This window comes from Petromyzon marinus, chromosome 61, assembly GCF_048934315.1.
Source record: "Petromyzon marinus isolate PM22_M1 ecotype Great Lakes invasive population chromosome 61, UKy_Petmar_22M1.pri1.0, whole genome shotgun sequence".
NCBI lineage: Eukaryota > Metazoa > Chordata > Hyperoartia > Petromyzontiformes > Petromyzontidae > Petromyzon > Petromyzon marinus.
Window position 1 is genome coordinate 5,673,810 of NC_133727.1, and position 26,501 is coordinate 5,700,310.

At 56.5% G+C, this 26,501-nt stretch overlaps 1 protein-coding gene across 1 annotated transcript in view; it reads right to left on the reverse strand.

Annotated features, from left to right (window-relative positions):
• The window catches only part of TDRD3 (tudor domain containing 3), a 319,274-nt gene that overhangs the window by 279,934 nt on the left and 12,839 nt on the right, over nucleotides 1-26,501 (reverse strand). Inside the window, exons 3-4 of the mRNA XM_076053389.1 lie at nucleotides 25,907-25,991; nucleotides 24,562-24,627 (exon numbers count right to left, since the gene is read on the reverse strand). Of these exons, the coding sequence (XP_075909504.1) occupies nucleotides 24,562-24,627; nucleotides 25,907-25,991 (151 nt within the window). The remainder of the gene's footprint in view (nucleotides 1-24,561; nucleotides 24,628-25,906; nucleotides 25,992-26,501) is intronic.

Genomic DNA, 26,501 nt, shown 5'->3' on the forward strand with positions numbered 1-26,501 from the left:
CGCTGATAGACACACACACACACGCACACGCTCACACAAACAAACTCACATGCGCACACACACACGCGCACACACTCACACACACACACGCTGATAGACACGCACACACGCTGATAGACACGCACACACACACACTCTCACGCTCACACACACAAACTCACACGTGCACACACACACACACTCACGTGCACACACACGCTCACACACACACTCACACACACACTCACGCGCGCACACACGCTGATAGACACGCACACACACACTCACGCTCACACGCACTCTCACGCTCACACACACAAACTCACACGCGCACATACACACTCGCACACACTCACACACGCTGATAGACACGCACACACACACACACTCTCACGCTCACACACAAACTCACACGCGCACACACACACAATCACGTACACACACGCTCACACACACACACTCGCGCACACACACGCACACACTCGCACGCACATACTCCCGTGCGCACACACGCTCATAGACACGCTCACACACACTCACGTACACACTCACACACACACTCACACACACACACGCGCGCACACACTCACGCACTCACGCACGCACACACGCTGATAGACACGCACACACACACTCTGACGCTCACACGCACAAACTCACACGCGCACTGGCACACACACACACACTCACGCTAACGTGCACACACACGCTCACACACAAACACACTCACGCACACTCATGCTCTTACACTCACGATCACACATACAAAGGCACATGCGCACACACACACACGCAACAAATGGCAGTGACGTCACAACGGCGCTTGTGCCAGGCTAAGTGCACGTTAAGGCCTTAACGCTCACACACACTCACGCTCAGACACAAACTTACACGCACACTGGCATGCGCGCACACGCACACACGCACTCACACACACACTCACCAATACCCGACATTTGCCACTAGGTGACGTCACCACGGCACATGTGCCAGGCCAGGAGCACTTTGAGGCCACGTGAAATGTCAACGCCCGCTGACAGGAGGTCTCGGAAACACGCAGGTAGTACCATGGGTTGCCTGACTGAGACGACTGGTAGATGCACCAGCTGTGCCACCTACTGTGCCAACTTGCTGCATTTTAGCCGCCCGGCGCTCTGCTCGTGATTATGAACATCGCCCCTCCGCCCTCCGTTGTTGCTGGAGGGCGACTGCCTCCAACTGCCCAGTAGCAGCGTCCTTCACGGTCGGCCTCCTCCACAGAGGCCGATCTTGACACCGCTGGTACCGGTCATCGGCAAGCACACTTAACTTCACACCCTCCCGTACCGCACCAGTCCATCTATTCTCCAGCCCATGTGCGTGCCCGTTTAGCCCCCTCTATTCGGCCGAACAGAAGCTGCTTTGCGCATGCGGTGGTTGGGCATGCGGTGGTTGGGCATGCTACGCAGCCGTGCCTGCCAGAGGAGCTTACTGATGGGAATGTGTCCAGATGTTTCAAGGATTTGCGAGCTCCTCACACAAACCCAGGATGGGTCGTAGGCATGCCAGCCTGAATGTTTCTAACTGGCGCAGATGTTCCATTAGAGGAGTCCACACTTCACAAGCATAGAAAAGGGAGGGCATGACTGTGGTCGGGGAAAACCCGAAAACTTTGTGCGGAGAGACAGACTGGGTAGCTTCCACACAGCATTGTGCAGCCGATGAAAAGATAATTCCGCCTAACTGATTCGGAGTGAGACCTCTGCTGTCAAACTGGAGCTGGTCATAAGCACACTGTGCAGGTATGGAAAACCCTCCACTCTCTCCACAACTGCTCCATCACCAATGGAGAGCTGAGGGGGTGGAGTGTTTGGTGGCACAAAATACCCAGGCAAGTGCTTAGTTTTGGTGGGGCTGATGGTAAGGCCCCACCTCTTGGTGGCAAGCTCCAGGTTCAGCAGCAGAGCCTCCAACTCCTCACCTGAGTGAGCAGCAATCACCAGATCATCGGCATACATAACGTGGTTGAGCAATAGGGAGCCATCCCTTGACCGCACCCGGGCATCGATCAGCCTCCCGTTGTATCTGTACCAGATGGAAAGTCCTCCGGTACAGCCATAGAAAACTTCTCGAACTACGTGGTCAAAGATGATGTTAAATAATGCGGGAGCCAGAGGACATCCCTGTCGCACCCCAAGGTGAATAGGGAATGGCTCCGACACCTGGCCACGTGGCTTAACCCGTGCCTGCCCACCATCATGAAGGCCCTTAATGATCGTGAGCACTCAGGGATTCCTAAAAGCACAAATAACTGCCCACAGTCTTGGCCTGTTGATGATATCATAGGCCTTGACCCGGTCAATAAAGCAGAGATGTAGGTCTTGATTTAAAGCTTTCGTGACTGCAAGGATCCATACTCTTTGGTTCTATTGGGTAAAGTCACATAGGTAAACAATAAAATAACAAAAATCATGACGTTTCGGCCACAACACCCCTTTGTCAAGGGGTGCCTTTGCGGATGTGTATGCTTTGACTTTAACATAGCCATTTCTGTGACCAGTCACAAGCTAATCACTCAGCCATTTCAATGCTAAATTCTATGCTAATTCCTTTGTCAAGGCGCTTTGTTTCTTCTCACACAGCTTAAAGGTCATGATCTGAGCGTGGCTTTTTTCACTCCAACGCTGTCCTCCAGACAGTCTCGTCCCTTCACCTGATGAAGGCCGCTTGTGTTGTGGCCGAAACGTCGTGATTTTTGTTATTTTATTTTTTACCTACGTGACTTTACCCAATAGAACCAAAGAGTATGGATGTAGGTCTTGTTGGAATCACTACACCTCTGCCATAGCAGACGGACAGGGAATATGGCATCTGTGCAGGACTGCCTTGGTCTGAAACCGCATTGGGGCTCCGCAAGCCTCTTCTCAGCGTGCCTGGCAAGGCGATGTTGAATAATCCTTGCCAGGACCCTTCCCGGCACACTGAGAAGACAGATGCCCCTGTAGTTGTTACAGTCTGTGCGGTCCCCCCTCTAGATCTTAGGCATGCCAGCCTCTAGAAGAGGGGGGACCGCCAGGGAATTCTTCCAATCCTGCGGAACCCGTCCTGTGGTCCAGACAGTTGTGAAGATGTCATGTAGGGCAGTGTGCACACAGATGCCACCCACCCTCACTCAACACTGCACCATAGACTCAACACCGCACCATAGACTCAACACTGCACCATAGACTCAACACTGCACCATAGACTCAACACTGCACCATAGACTCAACACTGCACCATAGACTCAACACTGCACCATAGACTCAACACTACCCACAGACTCAACACTGCCCATAGACTCAACACTGCACCATAGACTCAACACCGCACCATAGACTCAACACTGCACCATAGACTCAACACTGCACCATAGGCTCAACACTGCACCATAGGCTCAACACTGCACCATAGACTCAACACTGCACCACAGACTCAACACTGCACCATAGACTCAACACTGCACCATAGACTCAACACTGCACCATAGGCTCAACGCCGACGTACGAAACCCCAGGTGAGCATCGCAGGCACCGGCGGAGGTGGGGAGGGAGGCCCCGAGGCTGCCGCCGCCGCCGCCGCCGCCGCAATTAATCTCCCCCCGTTCTACCGCGGTGCCCCGGCAAGGGGGGCTGGCTGATGACGTGAGTGCCGTCCCGCCGAGTGCCGTTTAGCTGCACGGCGTGAACCACGACGCGGCGCCACTGCGGGCCGGCCGGCCGGCCGGCGGGCGGTTCACCAACACGCACCGCTTATTTATTCGGCGGCGGGGAGGAGGGGGGGGGGGTGGAGCGAGGAGGTAGCGGACGGTGGGGCTCGTCGGACAGCGAGCGCACGGTGGCTTTGTCGACGCTTCGCTTCGTCGAGCGCTTCGTTGAAGCTTCGTCGACGCTTCGTCGAGCGCTTCGTTGACGCTTCGTCGACGCTTCGTCGACGAAGCGTCGACGCTTCGTCGAGCGCTTCGTCGACGCTTCGTCGAGCGCTTCGTCGAAGCTTCGTCGACGCTTCGTCGACGCTTCGTCGACGCTTCGTCGACGCTTCGTCGAGCGCTTCGTCGACGCTTCGTCGACGCTTCGTCGAGCGCTTCGTCGAGCGCTTCGTCGACGCTTCGTCGAGCGCTTCGTCGACGCTTCGTCGACGCTTCGTCGAGCGCTTCGTCGAAGCTTCGTCGACGCTTCGTCGACGCTTCGTCGACGCTTCGTCGACGCTTCGTCGAGCGCTTCGTCGACGCTTCGTCGACGCTTCGTCGAGCGCTTCGTCGAGCGCTTCGTCGACGCTTCGTCGAGCGCTTCGTCGACGCTTCGTCGACGCTTCGTCGAGCGCTTCGTCGAAGCTTCGTCGACGCTTCGTCGACGCTTCGTCGACGCTTCGTCGACGCTTCGTCGAGCGCTTCGTCGACGCTTCGTCGACGCTTCGTCGAGCGCTTCGTCGAGCGCTTCGTCGACGCTTCGTCGAGCGCTTCGTCGACGCTTCGTCGACGCTTCGTCGACGCTTCGTCGACGCTTCGTCGACGCTTTGCGGCCGTCTCTGGCTCAACGGCGACAGCGACGTTCGGAAGATCGCCAACAGCCGCGCGTCAAATCCCTTGCCTGGGGTGGGGGGGGTGTTTTTTTTTAAATTCTCGACGCGTTCTCACTCCGTCGCCCTCGTGCCGTCAAAGACCCCCCCCCCACCCCCCCCACCCCACCCCACCCCCCCTCTCCCCCTCCGGCGGGACCAAAGAAGCCTCCGCACGTTGAGTCGCGTGCGTCGCGCTCGTTCGTTCCGCCTTCCGGTCGAAACGGCAGCAGCGCGTCGCGTCGAGGCGACGTCCGCGGGGAGACGCGTCGCGACGGAGACTCTGCACGGGCGACCCCCAGGTTGAGAGCGGCGTGGATCTCGTTTGGGGGGGCAGCCGCCGTTCTGAAGGGGGCCCTCAACCATCGACCGCAAGCGAAAGTTCACGATTGTCGACAGGCCCGTTTAACCGCCTCGTCGCCGGTGTGGAACATTAAAATAACATATACACACACGCACGCACACACACGTAAACATCTCCCTGGAATGCTTCGACTCAGTTCCCACCGAAGGCTGCCTCTCTCACGCGATCGTCACGGGTAGCCTTCGTCGTCTTCGTCGTCGTGATGAGGAGAGCCGAGGGCTCCCAGAAGGCCGTGCGGGGGAGGGCTATCGCGTCGCTACGGTTCTCTGCGGCGAGCGACGGCGTCTTTGACAACCGCGGCGCTGCCGCTAACCGCGCCTCTCTGAAGAGAATGAACGCCGAGCCGCCCGCAACCGCTCCGAGATTCGGCGGTGAACGGGACACCCACCGCGCCGCCCTGCAGGCTTGCAGCAACGTCTCGGAACGGGCGAGGGTTAATTATTTGACCTTCCGTCAACTAATCGCCGCAGACTCGAACGAAAAGTGAACACCCCCCACCCACCCCACCCCACCCCACCCCACCTACCCCACCCACCCCAACCCCAACGCGTGGCCGGAGATCGTGATGGGAATTTTACATTCAAACGGTGGGGGGGTGGGGGGCGGTGAGGGGGGAAGGAGCGGAGGGTCGGAGCGTATCCACAGCTGACTTCGCGCGCATCTACGAAACCAATGGCCGCAAACACTGCTCCCCCCCCCGGCTCCCCCCCGGCTCCCCCCCCCGGCTCCCCCCCGGCTCCCCCCCCGGCTCCCCCCCCGGCTCCCCCGCCACCCTCGACCGCTCGAGTTGAGCTTGCCGGCGGGCGGGCGGACGCGGCAGAAGCAGCCCGCGGGGGGAGCGGGGGCGGGGGCAGGGGGAAGATAATAAAAGGAGGCTGCCGTGTCGATCCGACAGGCACTCCAACTCGCGAACCCTTCCCTCCCGTTCCGTTCCACCCACCGCCCCCCCCCGCCCCCCCCGCGAGTCCAGAAGCCCTGCGATGGCACCGCTTTGGCCGGATAAGGGGGGGGCCCGGTCGAAGCACCGCGGTCGTGGCACGTGGAGACGTAGACACCACGACAGCGGCCGGGGCGACCGCACACGGCTGAGCGCTTCCGCAGCTGGGAGCCGTCGCGTTCGCCCGTCTTAAGTCACCTTGCAGAACAAGCGCAGATTCTTCACACCCCCAACCCCTCCACCCCCCCACTACTACTAACCGCCTACCACCACCACCATCACCATCACCCTCCAGCACCCCCCACCCCACCCCCCACCCCCCCGAGGCAGCCGCCTCTTGTTTGCAGGCACTTGGAAAATAAATAGATTAATGAAGAGATAAACGGCTGAATGAATAAATACGGCGCGGGCTCCGCACGTGCAATTACTCACAAGTGCGCGGCCGCACGCTGTTCCTCGGTGCCGCCTCGTTAGCATGCGCCCGCGCACGCGCGTCCTCAGGCACGCGCGCGCGTGCGTGCGTGAGGACGGGCTCGCCGCGCGATTGTTTACATACGAGCGAGCGCTTACGCGTACGTGCGTTGGCGTAGGTGCGTTGGGGTGTACGTGCGTTGGGTGTACGTGCGTTGGTTGTACGCGCGTTGGGTGTACGCGCGTTTGGTGTACGTGCGTTGGGTGTACGTGCGTTGGGTGTACGTGCGTTGGGTGTACGTGCGTTGGGTGTACGTGCGTTGGGTGTACGTGCGTTGGGTGTACGTGCGTTGGGTGTACGTGCGTTGGGTGTACGTGCGTTGGGTGTACGCGCGTTGGGTGTACGCGCGTTGGGTGTACGCGCGTTGGGTGTACGCGCGTTGGGTGTACGCGCGTTGGGTGTACGCGCGTTGGGTGTACGCGCGTTGGGTGTACGTGCGTTGGGTGTACGTGCGTTGGCGTAGGTGCGTTGGGGTGTACGTGCGTTGGGTGTACGTGCGTTGGGTGTACGTGCGTTTGGTGTACGTGCGTTGGTGTACGTGCGTTTGGTGTACGTGCGTTGGTGTACGTGCGTTGGTGTACGTGCGTTGGGTGTACGTGCGTTGGGTGTACGTGCGTTGGGTGTACGTGCGTTGGTGTACGTGCGTTGGTGTACGTGCGTTGGGTCCGTGCGTTGGTGTACGTGCGTTGGTGTACGTGCGTTGGTGTACGTGCGTTGGTGTACGTGCGTTGGTGTACGTGCGTTGGGGTACGTGCGTTGGGGTACGTGCGTTGGGGTACGTGCGTTGGTGTACGTGTGTTGGTGTACGTGCGTTGGGGTACGTGTGTTGGTGTACGTGCGTTGGGGTACGTGCATTGGTGTACGTGCGTTGGTGAACGTGCGTTGGGTGTACGTGCGTTGGTGTACGTGTGTTGGTGTACGTGCGTTGGTGTACGTGCGTTGGTGTACGTGCGTTGGGGTGTACGTGCGTTGGTGTACGTGCGTTGGGGTACGTGCGTTGGGGTACGTGCGTTGGTGTACGTGCGTACACATGCACACACGGCGATTTTGATGGCAAACGAAAAGGGAAAGCGCCACACTTGTGAATGTTTCACAGAAACTTGGCCAATGGCCCTGGGGTTCAATTCCCATGTCAACAACAACGACTCAGAACTATTTTTACTTCACCGGGTAAGGCCCCAAAGATAGCCCAACGAAGTGTGGAAATTTACAGCAGCCAAAATCCTCTGAACGCGTGACGTCGATTTTAAACGTGGACGGGAATAACCGGAAGGACTCGGAGAAAAATCCAGGCGACCACCGGGGGAGAGAGAGAGACACGCAAACTCCAAATGTACAGCAGGCGTCAGCGTCGAGATCAAACCCACGACCTCCTGCACACCAGGCGAGGTAGTTCACATCTCCTCGCCACCGTGATGATGATGATGAGAGAGAGAGACACGCAGACTCCAAATGTACAGCAGGCGTCAGGGTCGGGATGGAACCCACGACCTCCTGCACACCAGGCGAGGTAGTTCACATCTCCTCGCCACCGTGATGATGATGATAATGAGAGAGACATGCAGACTCCAAATATACAGCAGGCGTCAGGGTCGAGATCAAACCCACGACCTCCTGCACACCAGGCGAGGTAGTTAACATCTCCTCGACACCGTGATGATGATGATGAGAGAGAGAGAGAGACACGCAGACACCAAATGTACAGCAGGCGTCAGGGTCGGGATCAAACCCACGACCTCCTGCACACCAGGCGAGGTAGTTAACATCTCCTCGCCACCGTGATGATGATGATGATGAGAGAGAGAGAGACACACAGACTCCAAATGTACAGCAGGCGTCAGGGTCGGGATCAAACCCACGACCTCCTGCACACCAGGCGAGGTAGTTCACATCTCCTCGCCACCGTGATGATGATGATGATGAGAGAGAGAGAGACACGCAGACTCCAAATGTACAGCAGGCGTCAGGGTCGGGATGGAACCCACGACCTCCTGCACACCAGGCGAGGTAGTTCACATCTCGCCAACAAAACATCCTGGCGGAATCGCAGTGTCCGAACCCCGCCTCCCGGAGGACCTCCGATCGGTGCAGCGTGGAAAAAAAAAAAAAACGGAACTTGCGGAAGGACAAAGACAGCCGGGGCTACACCACCGCCCTTGCGAGGCGACGTGAGCCCTACCAACAGCTTGCTCGAAGGACCTGCGCCTGCGACCAGTGACGCTCTTGTCTGTGTGTGCGTGTGTGCGGGCGCGTGAACAGCGCTTGCCCCCGCAGCCTGTTAAGGCTGTACGGCACAGCGGGGGGTGTGGTGGGGGGGGGGTGGGTAATGGATCTTTGTCTTTGTAAACCTGTATTATTTTTCTGCCCAAGTATGAAAATCTCTGTTCTGTCCACCCCCGCCACCACCCCTCCATTGTGTCGACTCTCTCACCCCCAAGAAGCGTCCTTCATTTCCTGCCATTACCTGCAGGCGTAGGCACCTCATTGTTGCAGGGGGGGACGTAATAATAATATTTTAATAGCAATAACTGTGGTTGGGCTGGCGGTTGGCGCGCTCGCCAGCGAGACGTTTAATTCTCACAACTGCTCGATCACGTCGGGAGGAAATTGCTAAAACCGTGGCGGCTTCTGTTGCGAAAAGGGATAATGGAGGGGGGGGGACGGACGGAGGAGGCAAGGCGACTGTGTCCTGGCAATTTTAAATAATAATAATCATAATTTGGTATTCACACCGTTCTTATATCGCGAGGCTATCGTCACGAACAAAAGACGCCGTTGCACGGACACCCGTGTGTGGCGGTTTTTTTGAGACAGGGGTGCTACGTTGCCGCTACGGTGTCATGCCAAACCGAGTCATTTGCTGCGGAATATTTTCGGGATTTGACGAATTTGGACAGCGGCGGCGGCGCCAGCGCTCGCGATGGCGCCGCACGACGGCCGACTCGTGTCAAAACGACGTCCCTGGCATCACCTCTGACGCCCCCGCTCGGAAGCAGACAGCACGCGATGACAGCGCGGTGACAGTGCGGTGAATACAACCGGCAGTGTAATCTGGGGCAGAGCCGCCGGATTCGAAACCGCGAAAACACCCCGCCAAAAAAAGATTCCGTGAATAAATTACGAAACGTTACACTTGGGGGGTAACTCCTCGAGAAACTAGAGTTATCCAGGTCTCCCTTGTGCCATGGCGGCTAATAGATGTCAAAGACCTCGCCTGGTATGCAGGACGTCGTGGGTTCGATCCCGACCCTGACTCCTGCTGCTGTATATTTGGAGTTTGCGTGTCTCTCTCTCTCTCTTATCATCATCACGGTGTCTAGGAGATGTTAACTACCTCGCCTGGTATGCAGGAGATTGTGGGTTCGATCCCGACCCTGACTCCTGCTGCTGTATATTTGGAGTTTGCGTGTCTCTTTCATCATCGTCACGGTGGCTATGAGATGTTAACTACCTCGCCTGGTATGCAGGAGGTCGTGGGTTCGATCCCGACCCTGACTCCTGCTGCTGTATATTTGTAGTTTGCGTGTCTCTCTCCCCGTGGCCGCGTGGATTTTTCTCCGGCTCCTCCGGTTTTTCCGCCTCCACATTTAGAATCAACATGACACGTTTAGAGCAATTGGCCGCTACAAATGTCCACGCGATGATGATGATGATAAGCCACCTAATTGGGCTATCGTTCGTGGCCAGGTCGCGTCTGAAAAAGAATGAGCTACACAGCTGGCAAAAATAAAAACACAGTCGAGTTTCAGCTTAGATTTCCTTGCAAAAGCGGTAATGCATATCAATAGGCTCTCATCGGAGGCCGCTGAATTATACGTCACCGAATGAAAAGGATGATAATAGCGCTCCCTATTCCGAGTGCACTCTTAGCAAGCTGCGTGGCATTGAGCTCGAAACCTCCATTGACCATTCAGCGATGAAAAGCACTAACCCCCCCTTCACAGATGATGAATGAGCGGTGATGGGAAATTAATCCATTAACATGATTTTAAGAGCACCACTTAACAAACAAGCTGTGTGGGTGTGCGGGCAGGCAGGTGTCTAGGTTGGTGGGTGTGTGGGTAGGTGTCTACGTTAGTGTGTGGGTGGGTGTGCGGGTGGGTGCGTGGGTGGGTGTGCGGGTTGCTGTGTGGGTTGTTGTGTGGGTTGGTGTGTGGGTGGGTTGTTGGATGGGTGTGTGGGTTGTTGTGTGGGTGGGTTGTTGGATGGGTGTGTGGGTGGGTGTGTGGGTTGTTGTGTGGGTTGGTGTGTGGGTGGGTTGTTGGATGGGTGTGTGGGTTGTTGTGTGGGTGGGTTGTTGGATGGGTGTGTGGGTGGGTGGATTGTTGTGTGGATTGTTGTGTGGTTGTTGTGTGGGTTGGTGTGTGGGTTGCTGTGTGGGTTGTTGTGTGGGTTGTTGTGTGGGTTGGTGTGTGGATGGGTTGTTGGATGGGTGTGTGGGTTGTTGTGTGGGTGGGTTGTTGGATGGGTGTGTAGGTTGTTGTGTGGGTGCGTTGTTGGATGGGTGTGTGGGTGGGTGTGTGGGTTGTTGTGTGGTTGTTGTGTGGGTTGGTGTGTGGGTGGGTTGTTGGATGGGTGTGCGGGTGAGTGTGTGTGAGCGTGTGGGTTGGTGAGTTGGTGGGTTGGGTGGAGCGGTGGTGTAGCGGTTAGCGCTACGCTGCGCTACGAACCCGGCGACCCGAGTTCCGATTCCCGCTCACGGCAACCAACAACAGTGACGATTATCTGAACCGGTCCTGAGCCTACCCTAAGTCGACTCAGCCTCAAATGAGTACCTGGTGATCGCCACTAGGGAGACAAAGGCGGTCGGGGGTGGTGCTTACTACCTTCACCTTCGTGTGCCGTCCCGGCCTTCATAAGTGCTACACGCTAACAGACCTTGCCCCTAAAGTCTGAGGCTATACGGGGGGTCTTTATATTTGTCTTTTTTTGTGTAGGTGGGTGGGTGTGTGGGTATGTGGATATGTGGGTGGGTGGTTGGTTGGGTGGTTGGGTGTGTGGGTGGGTGTGTGGGTGTGTGGGTGGGTGTGTGGGTTGGTTGGTGGGTGGGTGGGTGGTTGGGTGGGTGGTTGGGTGGGTGGGTTGGTGGGTGGGTGTGTGGGTTGGTGGGTGGGTGGTTGGTTGGGTGGTTGGGTGGGTGGGTTGGTGGGTGGGTTGGTGGTTGGGTGGTTGGGTGGGTGGTTTGGTGGGTGGGTTGGTGGGTGGGTTGGTGGGTGGATTGGTGGGTGGATGGGTTTGTGGGTGTGTGGGTTGGTGGGTGGGTGGGTTGGTGGGTGGGTGGGTGGGTTGGTGGGTGGGTGGATCGGTCAGTGCTCGTGTTCGACTTACGCTCACGGCCAACATCGGGTGATGCACACCGTGGTGCATTTAAAACGGTCCTGGGCCTCCCCTAGGTCGACTCAGCCTCAAATTAGTACCTGCTGCAGTGTGTTAAAACATAAACGCTAGGGAGACAAAGGCGGCCGGGCGTGGTGTTGGCCACCCACACCATCGTGTGCCGTGCCGGCCTTCATAGGAGCTACTCGCTAACAGCACTTGCCCCAACAGTCTGTTCAGGCTCCACGGAGAATCTTTTGTTCACATGTGCATATTTGCATTTCCATTAATCGGTAACTGCCAACACAGCAGGCTCAAACAGATGATGTGTCTAAACGGGGATTTCAACGGAGCTGCGCTGCGATGATTGACACTACAATACAGAGACACACGGGCGTGTCTATCCGAGCAGGACGTGTTTCAATCAAAAGCCACCCGTGCCAGCACCAGGGTACAAACTGGTATCAGGCGAGGCTTGGAACCCTCACGAGAAGGCACAGCCTCAATGGCGAGCCGTTGCACAAAAGTACAAATTCAGCACTCGCTGAAACGGAAGCGCAGAATTGCTGCCGTGCGGCACGTGCGCCACACTGCGGGAGGTCAATAACCCAGAGACTGAATTTTGGTGGCGGCAGATCGCCACGGTTGTTGAGATGTCGACTACCTCACCCGGTATGCAGGAGGTCGCAAAGTTCGATCCCGACCCTGAGGCCTGCTGCATGTTTGAAGCGTGTGTGTTCTCGCCGCGGCACCGCGTGAATTCATGCACCCGGGTCCTCCGCTTCTTCCCCTCCCAACAATTTAGAATCGCCGTGCGTTGAGTGTTCGCCTGCCGTCGAAACATTTCCACGCGATAGATCCCTCCGTTGAGCTATCGTTTGTGGCCAAGTCGCATCTGAAAAGGAGCTACATAGCTCGTGGGGGGGGGGGGGGGGGCGGGGGTGGTGAGGCCTTACTTGGTAAAAATAAAAACGTACAAATTGGCATCAAGCAAGGTTTGCACCTTCGCAAGAAAACCCAGCCGAAATTAAATCACGTGCGTGGCGGCGGTGCGGCGTTATACAAAAAAAAAACTACATCAGCAATTGCCGAAATGAAAGCGCCCAAAATCGCTGACATGTGGTGCGTGTGTTATACAACGGTGTGCGTGTGCTCTACGGAGGGTGTTCACCACCCCCCACACACCCACCCCTACCCCCCCCCCCCCAGAGACTTAATTGCCATGTGCTGATGTCTCTATCCCGAAAAGGTAAGGAAGAGAGGAGCCTTGTCCCACGGAAAAGAACAACAACAGCCGGTGGCGGTGAAGGGCCCAGTCGCTCGTTTGTACGCGGTAGCGCACGCTGCTTGCACGCACATGTGTGCGCTGAACTTCTTTCGCGCCATACGTGGCCAACCGTGCTAATCGGAGGTGCAGTGTTGAGTCTATGGTGCAGTGTTGAGTCTATGGTGCAGTGTTGAGTCTATGGTGCAGTGTTGAGTCTATGGTGCAGTGTTGAGTCTATGGTGCAGTGTTGAGTCTATGGTGCAGTGTTGAGTCTATGGTGCAGTGTTGAGTCTATGGTGCAGTGTTGAGTCTATGGTGCAGTGTTGAGTCTATGGTGCAGTGTTGAGTCTATGGTGCAGTGTTGAGTCTATGGTGCAGTGTTGAGTCTATGGTGCAGTGTTGAGTCTATGGTGCAGTGTTGAGTCTATGGTGCAGTGTTGAGTCTATGGTGCAGTGTTGAGTCTATGGGCAGTGTTGAGTCTATGGTGCAGTGTTGAGTCTATGGGCAGTGTTGAGTCTATGGTGCAGTGTTGAGTCTATGGTGCAGTGTTGAGTCTATGGTGCAGTGTTGAGTCTATGGTGCAGTGTTGAGTCTATGGGCAGTGTTGAGTCTATGGGCAGTGTTGAGTCTATGGTGCAGTGTTGAGTCTATGGGCAGTGTTGAGTCTATGGTGCAGTGTTGAGTCTATGGGTAGTGTTGAGTCTATGGGTAGTGTTAATCTATGGGTAGTGTTAGTCATCATCACGGTGGCTAGGAGATGTTAACTACCTCGCCTGGTATGCAGGAGGTCGTGGGTTCGATCCCGATCCTGACGCCTGCTGTATATTCGGAGATTGCGTATCTCTCTCTCATCATCATCACGGTGGCTAGGAGATGTTAACGACCTCGCCAGGTATACAGGAGGTCGTGGGTTCGATCCCGACCCTGACGACGCCTGCTGCTGTATATTTGGAGATTGCGTGTCTCTCTCCCTGCGGTCGCGTGGATTTTTCTCCGGGTGCCTCTGGTCATTCCCCACCCCCCCCACCCCACTCCCCCGACACATTCGGAATCAAGCTCACGCGTCCTCCAAGAGAATTTGGCCGCTGTAAATTTCGAGCGCGAAGATAATCCCACCGCTAACTTCGTCCAGCTATCATTTGGAATAGCCAGCTCGCGTCCGAGAACGCCGACACCACGCAGCAGCTCAGCGCTAGAAAATAAAATAGAGGAGAAGCGGCGCGGCGGAGGGACGCAAGGCCCAACGGGAGGGCGAGCGGGCTGAGTCGATGATTCTCCTCTCGCGCTCCCTTCGCGTTTCAGACCAACGGGAGACGTGGGACGGGCGGTTGCGGGGGGCCTGAGACGGGCCAACGTCGTGTCGCCGTCGTCTCCCGCGGAGCAGCGGCGACCTCTGCTGGAGAAGAGAAGGTACCGCACGTCCCAGGAGCCCTTTGCCCGAGAGATTTGGGGGGGGGGGGGGGGTGTGAAGTGGCCCCCCCCCCTCCCACCTCCCCTCTCGCATCCCTCCCCCGCCCCGAGGATCATGCGGAAGTCGGCCCTCATCTTCCTTCGATGGCCCTGAAAGGGCGGTGGAAATTCCACGTTCCGGTGGCAGAGTCCAGGATATCGACGGGTTTGCGGCGTTGTGGTATCGCAGTCTACGCTTATCCTGGAGAAATCCGGTGAGCTACGAGGCTCTTTTTCACAGACCTCGCAGCATTCACAGGTGTTCACTCATCGCATCGACGCTGGCAGGTGCTCGTATCGACCCTGGCAGGTGCTCGTATCGACCCTGGCAGGTGCTCGTATCGACCCTGGCAGGTGCTCGTATCGACCCTGGCAGGTGCTCGTATCGACCCTGCCAGCTGCTCGTATCGACCCTGGCAGGTGCTCGTATCGACCCTGGCAGGTGCTCGTATCGACGCTGGCAGCTGCTCGTATCGACGCTGGCAGGTGCTCGTATCGACCCTGGCAGGTGCTCGTATCGACCCTGGCAGGTGCTCGTATCGACCCCGGCAGGTGCTCGTATCGACCCTGGCAGCAGCTCGTATCGACCCTGGCAGGTGCTCGTATCGACCCTGGCAGGTGCTCGCATCGACCCTGGCAGGTGCTCGTATCGACCCTGGCAGGTGCTCGTATCGACCCTGGCAGGTGCTCGTATCGACCCTGCCAGCTGCTCGTATCGACCCTGGCAGGTGCTCGTATCGACGCTGGCAGGTGCTCGTATCGACCCTGGCAGGTGCTCGTATCGACCCTGGCAGGTGCTCGTATCGACCCCGGCAGGTGCTCGCATCGACCCTGGCAGCTGCTCGTATCGACCCTGGCAGGTGCTCGTATCGACCCTGGCAGGTGCTCGTATCGACCCTGGCAGGTGCTCGCATCGACCCTGGCAGGTGCTCGCATCGACCCTGGCAGGTGCTCGCATCGACGCTGGCAGCTGCTCGTATCGACGCTGGCAGGTGCTCGTATCGACCCTGGCAGGTGCTCGTATCGACGCTGGCAGGTGCTCGTATCGACCCTGGCAGGTGCTCGTATCGACGCTGGCAGGTGCTCGTATCGACGCTGGCAGGTGCTCGTATCGACCCTGGCAGGTGCTCGTATCGACGCTGGCAGCTGCTCGTATCGACGCTGGCAGGTGCTCGTATCGACCCTGGCAGGTGCTCGTATCTACCCTGGCAAGTGCCCGTATCGACGCTGGCAGGTGCTCGTATCGACCCTGGCAGGTGCTCGCATCGACCCTGGCAGGTGCTCGTATCGACCCTGGCAGGTGCTCGTATCGACCCTGGCAGGTGCTCGTATCGACGCTGGCAGCTGCTCGTATCGACCCTGGCAGGGGCTCGCATCGACGCTGGCAGGTGCTCGTATCGACCCTGGCAGGTGCTCGTATCTACCCTGGCAAGTGCTCGTATCGACGCTGGCAGGTGCTCGTATCGACCCTGGCAGGTGCTCGTATCGACCCTGGCAGGTGCTCGCATCGACCCTGGCAGGTGCTCGTATCGACCCTGGCAGGTGCTCGTATCGACCCTGGCAGCTGCTCGTATCGACGCTGGCAGCTGCTCGAATCGACCCTGGCAGGTGCTCGCATCGACGCTGGCAGGTGCTCGTATCGACCCTGGCAGGTGCTCGTATCGACCCTGGCAGGTGCTCGTATCGAAGCTGGCAGGTGCTCGTATCGACCCTGGCAGGTGCTCGTATCGACCCTGGCAGGTGCTCGTATCGACCCTGGCAGGTGCTCGTATCGACCCTGGCAGGTGCTCGTATCGACCCTGGCAGATGCTCGTATCTACCCTGGCAAGTGCTCGTATCGACGCTGGCAGGTGGTCGTATCGACCCTGCCAGCTGCTCGTATCAACCCTGGCAGCTGCTCGTATCGACCCTGGCAGGTGTTCGTATCGACCCTGCCAGCTGCTCGTATCAACCCTGGCAGGTGCTCGTATCGACGCTGGCAGGTGCTCGCATCGACCCTGGCAGGTACGACTGACCGAAGTGACCATCGCCTCGGCTTGTGTAACTCGCCGCCCTCCGTTTGCGAGACGGTGGCTTCTCCGGCCACGGCGGCCACCACCGGACACAAGCGTCACCGGCACGGTAACGTTAATTAGCTTCGAAAAGTCAAGGAGCCTCCCACCAGGCGACGTGTGTGAACAACGGCATCGTTGTTCACACACGTTGCCTGGAATCCTCTCCAGGTGGTCTCCAGAGCCCCACCCCCCCCCCCACCCCGGGGTAGGCACATTTACCGTGGTTTTGTCGTTGCAAATTCTCAGAAGCGTTCGCGTTTATTTTTTAGTTCATTTGGAAGCGCCCCATACACATATGTCTACGTATTCAGGCTCAAAACCCGCCTAAGCTCCTGGAATCGGGCGCGTACCTGGCGGCGCGGTCACCGTAGGCGCCGGTGCATGGCGAGCGCGGAGCGTGAATACGCACGGCACCGCCGTGCGACTTGACGGATCACGGCGGCAGACTAAAATTACATCCGAAGACCAGACTAACATCGCAGGACATTTTTATCGGGCCGGCTCAAGGCTTCGATTAAAGCGGAGAACGGCTCGGAGAATTAATGGCGGCGTTGGTGGCGGAGGTGCCCCGGTGACTGATGCGCCGCTCCACCCACACCCCCCTACCCCCCCTCATTCGGCACCGGTGGCCCCAGCGACGTCAAAATTCACCGGCGAAACGTCGATCAGCTCGCAACGCCGCCAGAGACGCTCTTCGCCCGCCGCCCCCCACCTTCCCCTGCCCCCACCCCGTGCCCCCCGCGCCCCCTCCCCGCCATCGTCCACTGCACGAATGCGAAATTCCAAATTTACGAATCCTCCGGCCGCAGGGCGCAACCGCTCGGCGCTTCCCCCGAAATAAAAACGAACTGAAAATAAAAAGAGCGGGCGCCTGCTCGCTCGCTGCTACTTCAACGGGTGCGAGGGGTGAAAACTAGCGGGGCGGGCGCCCGCCCGCCCGTCCGCCCGTCCGCCCGCCCGCCCGCATGTCCGCTCGGTTGCCCGGGGTGGAAACGCACCGGCGGGGGACCCACGGTGGCCGGCCGGAGCGCCTACCGAGGCCTGCGGTCGTGTGCGCGCATGGAGAGGCTGGATTCACCGTGCCTCGGCGTGACGCGCATCCCCCGCTTTGGTGGAGCGATTAAAATTTCCCCGGGCCAGATGGCACCGCAATGAAGAGGGCTGAGGGCTGTGCCAACGAGAGGGAGGCGAGTGGCGAATCTCCGCCCGGGAGTCAGCTCGGCGCGTCGCCCACCGCGAGGTCGTGGGTTCGATCCCGACCCTGACGACGCCTGCTGTATATTTGGAGTTTGCGTGTCTCTCTCTCTCTCTCCGTGGTGAGATGTTAACTACCTCGCCTGGTATACAGGAGGTCGTGGGTTCGATCCAGACCCTGACGCCTGCTGTATATTTGGCGTTTGCGTGTCTCTCTCTCGCTCTCCGTGGTGAGATGTTAACTACCTCGCCTGGTATACAGGAGGTCGTGGGTTTGATCCAGACCCTGACGATGCCTGCTGTTATTTAGAGTTTGCGCGTCTCTCTCTCTCTCCGTGGTGAGATGTTGACTACCTCGCCTGGTACACAGGAGGTCGTGGGTTCGATCCCGACCGTGACGCCTGCTGCTGCTGTATATTTGCCGTTTGTACGTTTTTTCCCCGCACGGTCGCGTGTATTTTTTTTCCCCGAGCCCTCCGGTTTTTCCCCTCCACCTTTAGAAACATGCGCTAAAAAGGTAATTTGGCTGCTGTGAATTTCCACGTGATATACCACCTCTTGGGCTATCATTTGTGGCCAGGTTGCTTCCGAAAAACAGCTACATAGCTCAGTGAGCATTACCTGGTAAAATAAAAAATAAAAATTTGATTTACAATATTCGTACGGCTGTAACGAGAGTCAATCAATGCTTGCATGGGAATGGACCGACCGAACGTGGAATTTCCTCCACCACTGGGCTTATGAGAGCACATTGCCACAAGTCCCTTTCTTTTTGCAAAGGACACGTGGGACATACAGGTGCCAGCCTAATGGGTCGTGAAGTTCGGCACCTGATTAACGCGAGGTCTGAGCGTTCTGATGACCTCCTGACCTTGATCGCAGTTCAGTACTTTGGAGTGGAACGACGTGTGAGTGCCGAACCACGTCAGCTTAACGTTGCAGCAGCAGCAGTCACATCATTCGGGTTATCAGAAGCTGCACAATTGAGAAAATGTGTTCATACATGAGGAATCCGATGAGCTATCAAGCTCTTGTTAACAATGAGCATATCAAATTAATAGGAATTACATGCCAAAGGCAGGAGCCAATATCTTTATTGCTATAAATAAAACCACCCAAATTAGAAATAATCATCAACAATTATCTATCCACTGTTGGATGAAGGCACGGTCCTGACGTGCGACAAACCATCTAAGCTCGCGCGCGCACGAGCTCGAATCCATCACTTCGTCTCAAGATGTCCTCACTGGTGCGAGCTCTCCTTTGGCCGTGACTCCAGCGTCAAGTCACCAACCGACCGGTCTCACCGCCCTCGCCACGCGTCCTCTGCCCAAGCCCACCTTAGCTTCATTACCGGTTAACGCGGAGTCTCCGACATATCCCGTGTTCTCCAATCCTTTCATTCCTCTCCCGGCCTCCGCGCTAATTCCCAGCACGCCGAGTCGCACAGCTCCTCATCTGCGGCCCCATTCCCTCTGCTCGACAAATGCGCGCGCACGGAGGTACCCCCATGTGGGCGACGCGTGCCACAAAAGACGCGGCGGCTTTCTTTCCCTTTAATGTCGACCAAGCGTAGCGAGTGTTCGTTGGGCTTCACCTGCTTCCCGGACAACAACGCTGAAAATAAAAAAAATAAAAAAATTATTTCACCGCGTAAGGCCCACTGAGCTATGAAAAACTATTTTTCAGGAGCGACCTGGCCACAAATGGCAGCTCGAAAAAGTGGGCTCATCATCGCGTGGACATTTATAGCGGTGGCCATTCAATCTAAACGCGCGATGTTTATTCTAAATGCGGAGGGGGGAAAAAAAACGGAGGACCTGGAGAAAAATCCGCGCGACCACGGGGAGAGAAACATGCAGACTCCAAATATACAGCAGCAGGCATCGTCAGGGTCGGGATCGAACCCACGATCTTCTGCACACCAGGCGAGGGAGTTAACATCTCCTAGCCACCATGATGATGATGAGAGAGAGAAAGAGACACGCAAACTACAAATATACAGCAGGCGTCAGGGTCGGGATCGAACCCACGACCTCCTGTATACCAGGCGAGGTAGTTAACATCTCCTAGCCACCGTGATGATGATGATGAGAGAGACTCAAAAACTCCAAATATACCGTAGGCGTCAGGGTCGGGATCGAACCAACGACCTCCTCCATACCAGGCGAGGTAGTTAACATCTCATAGCCACCGTGATGATGATGAGAGAGAGGGAGAGACACGCAAACTCCAAATATACAGTAGGTGTCAGGGTCGGGATCGAACCCACGACCTCCTGCGTACCAGGCGAGGGAGTTAACATCTCGCCAGAGGCTCCCTGTCCAGCGCCGCGCGCCAAAGCTTAAACTCGAGCCCGCGTCAAGCACAGCTTCCGCGCTGGACATTTCCAGTGGTGGGGATTAGCGCGGTTGGCGGCGCACGGTGCGACAGAAGTTCCACATACACACACACACGTACAAACGCACGTTCAAATAACAGCAGAGAGCGGGCTCTCGCGGCTGCGACATTCATTCATCATTCCATCAGCAGCCCGGTGCCGAGTTATTATTCAGGATGATTCTGAATTATTCATAATTTTTCAGGAGGCCGAGTGTGTTACACATTGTCTGCAAGTATGCCCCCTTGCAGCGCTACAGCATATAAATAAAAAAAGTTATATATATTTTTTTCCCCTTTTGAAGCCTTTTCATGACCAATTGCAGCACCTCGCTCGAAGCCCATTAAAGCCACCACATTCACCCACCCCCCCGCACATCGCGTCTATGTGGGTCACGGCGAGCCCGGCAAATCATATGTTTTTTTTTCCCCTTCGTAATATTCCACAAAAGGATACTTTTGCTAAGCAGAACCCCTATTGTTCTTTGGGACACTTAACTGTCCGATGCTTTAGGTACTTTCAGAAGGGCACTCGCTATTTATTTATTTCACGACGGACGCCGCTTGTTCACTCGGGCGGGAGGGGGGAGGGGGGGGGAAGCCTCGCCGAGTCTCAAGACGATCGGGGGGGGGGGGGGGGGGCGAGAGGGCGGAGGGGGCCGCTGACGACAACAGAAATAAACGGCCACCCGGCTGCCGTTCTAAACGTCGCGATTAAGAGGGTCATAGCGTACGGCATTCTTATCTGAGAACTGTACGCAGAACCCCACTCTCTCTCTCTCTCTCGTGCTTCCCCCATTCCCTTTTCCAACTCGACTGCTATCCCCGCCCGCCCGCCCGTCCATCCGTCCATCCGTCCGTCCACCGCCTTTCGTCTTCCGCTTCCAAGGGGATTTAAAAGCCGTCCGCACAACAGGTGCCTGGATGGAGCGTGGCGGCGGGGGGTCTCGACCTCCAGAGGATGCTTCCTCAAAGCGGGGCAATGCAGAAAAGCTGGGGCTCGACTCCCACCCCCCCACCACCACCAACCCCAGCCTCTCTCGACGGACGCGGCGTCTTTGAAAGCCGCTCTCGAATTTTTCGACGGCTCCACCAAACTTGACCCCTAACGTTTGTCGTGAGTTCAAATCTTGTAATCGAAAGCTAGTCCGCTTCCTGTTGTCCAATCAAATTCCAAATTTGGCGCACGTGCTCAGATCCGGTGACGATGCATGCCATCTTCTTTGGTTCTTTCGGTAAAGTCACCACGTAGAATGAGAACAAAATAATAAATTGATAAAATAAAATAACACAATAATATTCTCGCGACGTTTCGGCCACAACACAAGCGGCCTTCATCAGACAGTCTCGTCCCTTCACCTGATGAAGGCCGCTTGTGTTGTGGCCGAAACGTCGTGAGAATTTTATTGCGTTATTTTATTTTAGCAATTTATTATTTTATTCTCATTCTACGTGGTGGTGACTTTACTGAAAGAACCAAAGAAGATGAATCCTTGCAGTCACGAAAGCTTTAAATCGATGCATGCCAATTAATCAATTAAATGGCTCTTTTAAAGCAATTAACATTTTGTATGGGCGGCTTATTAATTAAATCTTTATTTGGGTGAGGTCAAAAACGCCGGGCTTCCCCAAACTCTGGAATGGCCTCGCCCAAGAGGCGGCCGCCACGTGACTCTCATCATCAAGACGTCGTCCACTTCCCCTTGTCCAATCGAGTTATTTACTTTGTGGTGCACTTTAAAATAAAACGGTTGTTTTAAAAAAAAAAACTTTTTTTAAGGAGTTTATTTGTTGCTGCTTTCGCTGGCAAAGGAGACGTGGTGAAATAGTGCCGGTCGCTCGATATTTGGAGTTTCCTTGTCTCTCTCTCATCATCATCACGGTGGCTAGGAGATGTTAACTACCTCGCCTGGTGCACAGGAGGTCGTGGGATCGATCTGGACCCTGACGCCTGCTGCTGTATATTTGGAGTTTCCGTGTCTCTCTCTCATCATCATCTCGGTGGCTAGGAGATGTTAACTACCTCGCCTGGTATGCAGGAGGTCGTGGGAACGATCCGGACCCTGACCCCTGCTGCTGTATAATTGGAGTTTCCGTGTCTCTCTCTCTCTCATCATCATCACGGTGGCTAGGAGATGTTAACTACCTCGCCTGGTATACAGGAGGTCGTGGGATCGATCCGAACCCTGACCCCTGCTGCTGTATATTTGGAGTCTACGTGTCTCTCTCTATCTCTCATCATCATCTCGGTGGCTAGGAGATGTTAACTACCTCGCCTGGTACACAGGAGAGCGTGGGTTCGATCCCGACCCTGACGCCTGCTGTATATTTGGAGTTTGCGTGTCTCTCTCTCTCTCAAAGTGGTGAGATGTTAACTACTTCGCCTGGTATACAGGAGGTCGTGGGATCGATCCGGACCCTGACCCCTGCTGCTGTATATTTGGAGTTTGTGTGTCTCTCTCTCTCTCTCTCCCGGTCGTCGCGTGGAGCTTCCTCCGGGTCCCCCGGTTTTTTAATCTCCGCATTTAGAATCAACGTCGCCCGTTTCGAGTATTTGGCTGCGATAAAATGTCCACACGACGACAACGACGACGACGACGATGATGAGCAACTTTGTCGAGCTATCATTTGTGTGCAGGTCCCCACCTAAAATAATTTAAAAAAAACCTTCTAGCTGCGTTTATATTTTTTTTTTTGGGGGGGGGGGGTTCCGGCAATACGAATTATCATTTTGCATGGCCGGCGTTTAGAGAGCTAAGTGAATGCGTTTTGTCGCCAGGGGCGAGAGGCACTGGTTGTGGTCTGCGAGAACGCTTGCATTGCCCGAGTGGTACACGGTGCGAAGAGTAAAAAGAGGATGAGGAGCTTGAAAAAAAAAAAGAAGATGACAAAGATGATGAAGAAGACAAAGAAGGAAGAAGATGAAGGAAGGAAGGAAGAGGAAGAAGAAGAAGAAGAAAAAGATGACGAAGAAGAGGAAAAATGAGTAAACCCCACTCCGTGATTACCCAAATGATCACCCACGCCTTTTACACGCATTGAAGCGCGCAAATCAAAAAAACAGCGGAACGGCACCCAGGCGAATAAATGACATCAAAGGTGGAGGTGAACCTCGGCGGCGGGCGGGGAGCGCCCTCGCCAATCAAACGCGCGAGCGTCTTCGGAGGCGGCGGCGAGCGACTGTCTCCAAAGTAAAATTACAAATAAAGCCGCCCTGACCGGAACCCTCACGCCACGCACGCACTCCTCCCCATGCCCCTCTCACCCCCACACCCCTTCCACTCTCACCCTTCTCACCACCTCTCTCTCCCCAACCACCATCTCCCCCGGATTACGTCTTCGGAAACCACGTCTCTCCCCTCTGGCCTCTCTGCACGTGAATTTCCACCGTCCCCCCAACCCCGCCACCAATAGCTCACGCGGCCACACTCACTCCTCCAAGCCGACTCTAAAGCCACCGCCCCTAACCCAGTGTTCTTGAAATGCCATCATCGTCATCATCAACCCGGTGGTCTTCCGGTCAACACAGCAGCAGCAACTGACCCGTCCCACCGTCACTCCTCACCCTCCTCACTCTCGCTCCTCACCCTCCTCACTCTCGCTCCCCACCCCATTCACCGGAGTGTAAGATGGCAACAGCCTTGACAAGGCCCACTTCTACGAGTGAGGAATCACGACACATGCCATCATCATCATCGACGTGACGAACATCGACCATCGATCTCCCGGTCTCCAGCGGGACAACTGACCCATCCTGCTCTCACTCTTCACCCATCCACCGGAGTGAATTAATGCAGCAGCCTTCACAAGCCCCACTGTGCCGAAGTGAGAAATCACGGCAAATGCCATCATCATCGACCCGGTGACCACTAAACATCAATCAACGATCTTCCCGTCTCCAAAGCAACAGCAACTGATTCATCCACCCTCACCCCTCAGCCATCCACCGAAGTGGAAGATGGTGGAAGCCTTGACAAGGCCCCACTGTGCCGGAGTGAGAAATCACGGCAAATGCCACCATTATCGACCCAGCGTCCAGGAAACATCGATCAACGATCTCCAGATTTCCAACACGACAACAACTGACCCAAACCACCCTCACTCCTCACCCTCCCCACCCTCACTTCTCACCCATCCGCCGGAGTGAATTAATGCAGCAGCCTTCACAGGCCCCAACGTGCCGGAGTGAGAAATCACGGCAAATGCCACAATCATCGACCCAGCGTCCAGGAAACATCGATCAACGATCTCCAGATTTCCAACACGACAACAACTGACCCAAACCACCCTCGCTCCTCACCCTCCCCACCCTCACTTCTCACCCATCCGCCGGAGTGAATTAATGCGGCAGCCTTCACAGGCCCCAACGTGCCGGAGTGAGAAATCACGGCATAATGCCGTCATCATCGAGCCGGCGACCACCGAACATCGATCAACGACCTCCTGGTCACCGACGCGACAGCGACTCGCTCGCCCCGTAACCCAAGCTCACTTCCTGCCTGCACACAGAGAGCCGTGCTCCTGCCTGCACGCGGGAGCTGTGGTGGCTGGGCGGGGGGCGGGGGCGGGCTCACCTTGTCCACCTTCCCCCGCGTGATCTCCTCCGGCAGGAACTTGTCCCCGATGGAGCGCAGGTCGCCCTGGGAAAAGCACGGAGGACAACACTGAGCCTGACGTTCGCCGTGTGTTGGCGTTCCACGTAGAGGCGGGCGGGCGGCCGGGCGACGGTTCGCAAACCATTTCACGGAGCGACAAGGCTTCGGCGTGGATACCGTGCAGGAAACATTTTAAATGTGTGGCGGGGGGGGGGCATGTCAGCGCCACGATGTGCCCAGACAGACCGCACTGATGAACAACGTGAGAGACATGCCTTACTAACACAAGGTCACGCTCAATTGCACACAAAGTGCTTGCCACAAATGGTTCTCGTCAAGGGGCGTAAACCATCATCAAGCGAACTCCTGTCGTCAGCCTCGCAGCGGCGGCTTTTGGCTGAGCCGTCGAACAAAAGGCGGCGGTTAACGCATCGCGCGGCGCTTTCAGATGCGCTTCTGCGGGCCGTCTGGAACGCTCTTCCTTCCGATATTACCAAGCAACTGGAGCTATGGCACTTTGAAATCGTCATCTATCTTGACAAACTCACTTGTTCAGAATTGCTTTTTGTATTTAGTTTGTTGTCCTTCCCCCCCCCCCCCGCCGCCCCCACCTCCGATTCGCGCGGTTGGCTACGTACGAATGCGAAAGAGGTTCAACATATTCCGGTTCGTTTGTGCGGCAAGCACTTTGTGCGTGCAACGAGCGCCACCTCGTCGCGCATATTCGTTCGGCAACCGGAAGCCACGAGCGCCGGACGGACACGGTCAGATCTCCTAGGTGGAAGTGAGTGCGCGCTAATCCTGACGAGCAGCCGAGAGGCAAAATACCATTTCTCGTTTCACCAGCGAAGGCTCACTGAGCTGTAGGGCCCTTTTTCAGAAACGTGGCCACAAATGAGAGCCCAACGAAGTACGCGTCTGGAAACACCCTTCCTTCCTTCCTTCCGATATTCGGAAGCAACTGGCGCTGTGCACTTTTAAATCGTCGAGATTGAAAATTCACTTCTCTCTAACTGCTTTCGTGTTTAGTTTGCTGTCATTCCCCCGCACCTCCGATTAGCACGGTTGGCTACGCATGGTGTGAAGGAAGTTTAATGTACATACAACACCACTAATACCGTGAACACCACATCCACATCTACTATCACCATCATCTCACCACCGCCACTACTACCACCGACACCCACACCACTACCACATCCACTATGCCCGAACCTCCGATTAGCAACGGTTGGCTACGTACGGCGCGAAAGAAGTTCAACGTACGTACAACACATGCATACAATGTGCGGGAAAGGGGGAGGGGGGGGAGGCTTGCGCTTACATTGAGGGCCGCTTTGACGATGGCGTCCGTGTCCACGCCGGGGGATAGCCCCTTACATTCTTCGATCCCCTTCTCCGACAGGTGCCTGCGGGCGAGACACCGGCGGCAGCGCGCGGTGGGGCGGTGGGGGAGAGACGCGGAGGTCAGCCGCGGCTCGCGCCCGCGCGACGGTTCGCGAGCGCCGGGGGCGATGGCAGCGCCGGGGGAGAGCGCCAACATAGACCACCGCGGGAAGCGCCAACAGAACGAGCCCGCACACGGTGTCAAAACGCTGACGGGACGTCAGAGGCGTTCGTCGTTTTCGCTCCGTCCCTGTCGCCCCGGAGCGGTCTCATCGAAGATCCCGCGGCGGTGTTCCTTTGACACCGGAGCGGAAGGAACGAATCACATTCGAAAAAGACCCGGAGAAGTGAAGGAGTCGGAACGGTTCTGTTTGAAAGCGAGAGGGAATACGTTGCCGACCCGTCTCCTTCGCTCGTTTGCGCTGGGTCGTACGCATGCCCGAATGTACGAATGTTGAACTTCTTTCGGCACCGTATGTAGCCAACCGTGCTAATCGGAGGTGCGGGGGACGGACAACAAACTAATAACCAAA